General features: G+C 42.1%; 1 protein-coding gene across 1 annotated transcript in view; it reads left to right on the top strand.

The window, feature by feature from the left end:
- The first annotated feature begins 311 nt into the window (after positions 1–311).
- Positions 312–1,560, top strand: part of LOC111660043 (cystine/glutamate transporter-like) — a 4,272-nt gene continuing 3,023 nt past the window's right edge. The window contains exons 1-2 of the mRNA XM_023413161.2: positions 312–618; positions 1,354–1,480. Coding sequence (XP_023268929.1) covers positions 396–618; positions 1,354–1,480 — 350 coding nt within the window. The 5' untranslated portion in view covers positions 312–395. The remainder of the gene's footprint in view (positions 619–1,353; positions 1,481–1,560) is intronic.

Below are 1,560 nucleotides of genomic sequence, written 5' to 3'. Positions count from 1 at the left end.
GACAGGATGAAAATGCCTGTTGCAGTTGAAAGCAGCCCTCCTGCAGTCTGTGCAGCTGCCTGTACAACACCCTGACCTTTTTTTTCCCCCTGCACCCGAAAAGGCCTCAGTCAAGCTGCACACGAATGGACGAGCACATGCACACATGCAAACACAACAACGTAGGACCACACAAGCCTTTAAACTGCCAGGATTACTTGCTGAAGCCTGGAAGAGTGCTGGCTTTGTTTCCTGCTCAGGCTGGGTGGGTGGGGTTAGAGCCAATGAGGGGAGAAAAGCAGAAAGTAGGGGGTAGAGGGGGCCATGTTTTGGCCAGTGGGGAAGGCTGTACTGTTGCTGTGCTGCTGGGCAACAACAGACAACTTTCTCAGAAGCAGAGTTTTGCAGACACAAAAATGGTGCAGATGGAGAAAGAGGGGGATGACAAGAAGGAAAAGAAAGGAGAGGACGCGGTGCACCTTCGCAGAGAGATAGGCCTGCTGCCTGCTGTTTGCTTCATCATCGGGACGGTGGTGGGCAGCGGCATCTTCATCGCACCAAAGGGGGTTCTGATGAACAGTGGGAGCGTGGGGCTCTCTCTGCTGGTGTGGGCGCTGTGTGGAGTCCTCTCATTATTTGGTAAGAGACTTATCTATGGAGTGTCATGATAAAAACATGAAGCTGTGTTTTATAATTGTTATTTCTGAAACATATGTCTGGAGTATGGAGATGAGACATGATAAGAAGACCGTATTTGAATAAAAATGTGTTAACTCAGTCATAATTTACAGTTAAGTTAAATAAAATGATTAATCATGACATTTAGTTATACTTTTCAAACACTTACAGGACTTGTTGTTTTTGAATGCATTAACTGATCATTACCAACTGTGTATAATATCATGTATTGACAGGCTTTGGGATGGATATATATTTATGTAACATACGTATGTCTACAATATAAGCATACATACATAAACATACATATTTGTATGAGCTAGACATATATGTCAGTATATGAAATTGTTCCAATTTCTGGTAGGTTTCAGATCTAATTTTTACATATGTGTTTTTATTTTATAAGGACATATATTTCATATAGGGAAATTGAATATATGTGCATATATTACATTTGTGTAAACTGTAGGAAATCTTATAAAATTAGCTGCATCATACAAGACAGGATATAAGGGGAAATCTCATGTCACAGCAGAACAGGAAAGAGGCTAAAGAGATAAGAAAAAAATAAGATAAAATAAATAAAATGACAAATAGAATGAGTAGCATCATACATAATATACAATCCTTGGGCCCTTATACAGAACATGAATCGTTTGTTTTTCCAAACCCCTGCTCTTCCGTCGGTTCCATCAGGGGCTCTGTGTTATGCTGAACTGGGCACTACTTTCACAAAATCCGGGGGCCACTACACTTATCTACTGGAGACCCTGGGGCCGCTGCCGGCCTTCTTACGACTCTGGGTGGAGTTCATTTTCATCAGGTTAGTCTTGTTTTTGGACACCTTGAAAAGAAAGTTGACTTCAAGTCAAACCACTGTTCTCCACCTTGCAGGCCGGCTGT

The sequence above is a fragment of the Seriola lalandi genome, unplaced genomic scaffold (genome assembly GCF_002814215.2).
Source record: "Seriola lalandi dorsalis isolate HSWRI2012SDOR001 ecotype SW California unplaced genomic scaffold, Sedor1 jcf7180002054504, whole genome shotgun sequence".
Lineage (NCBI taxonomy): Eukaryota > Metazoa > Chordata > Actinopteri > Carangiformes > Carangidae > Seriola > Seriola lalandi.
Note: the sequence above shows the minus strand (reverse complement) of the source record. Positions and strands in the feature narration are given on the sequence as shown.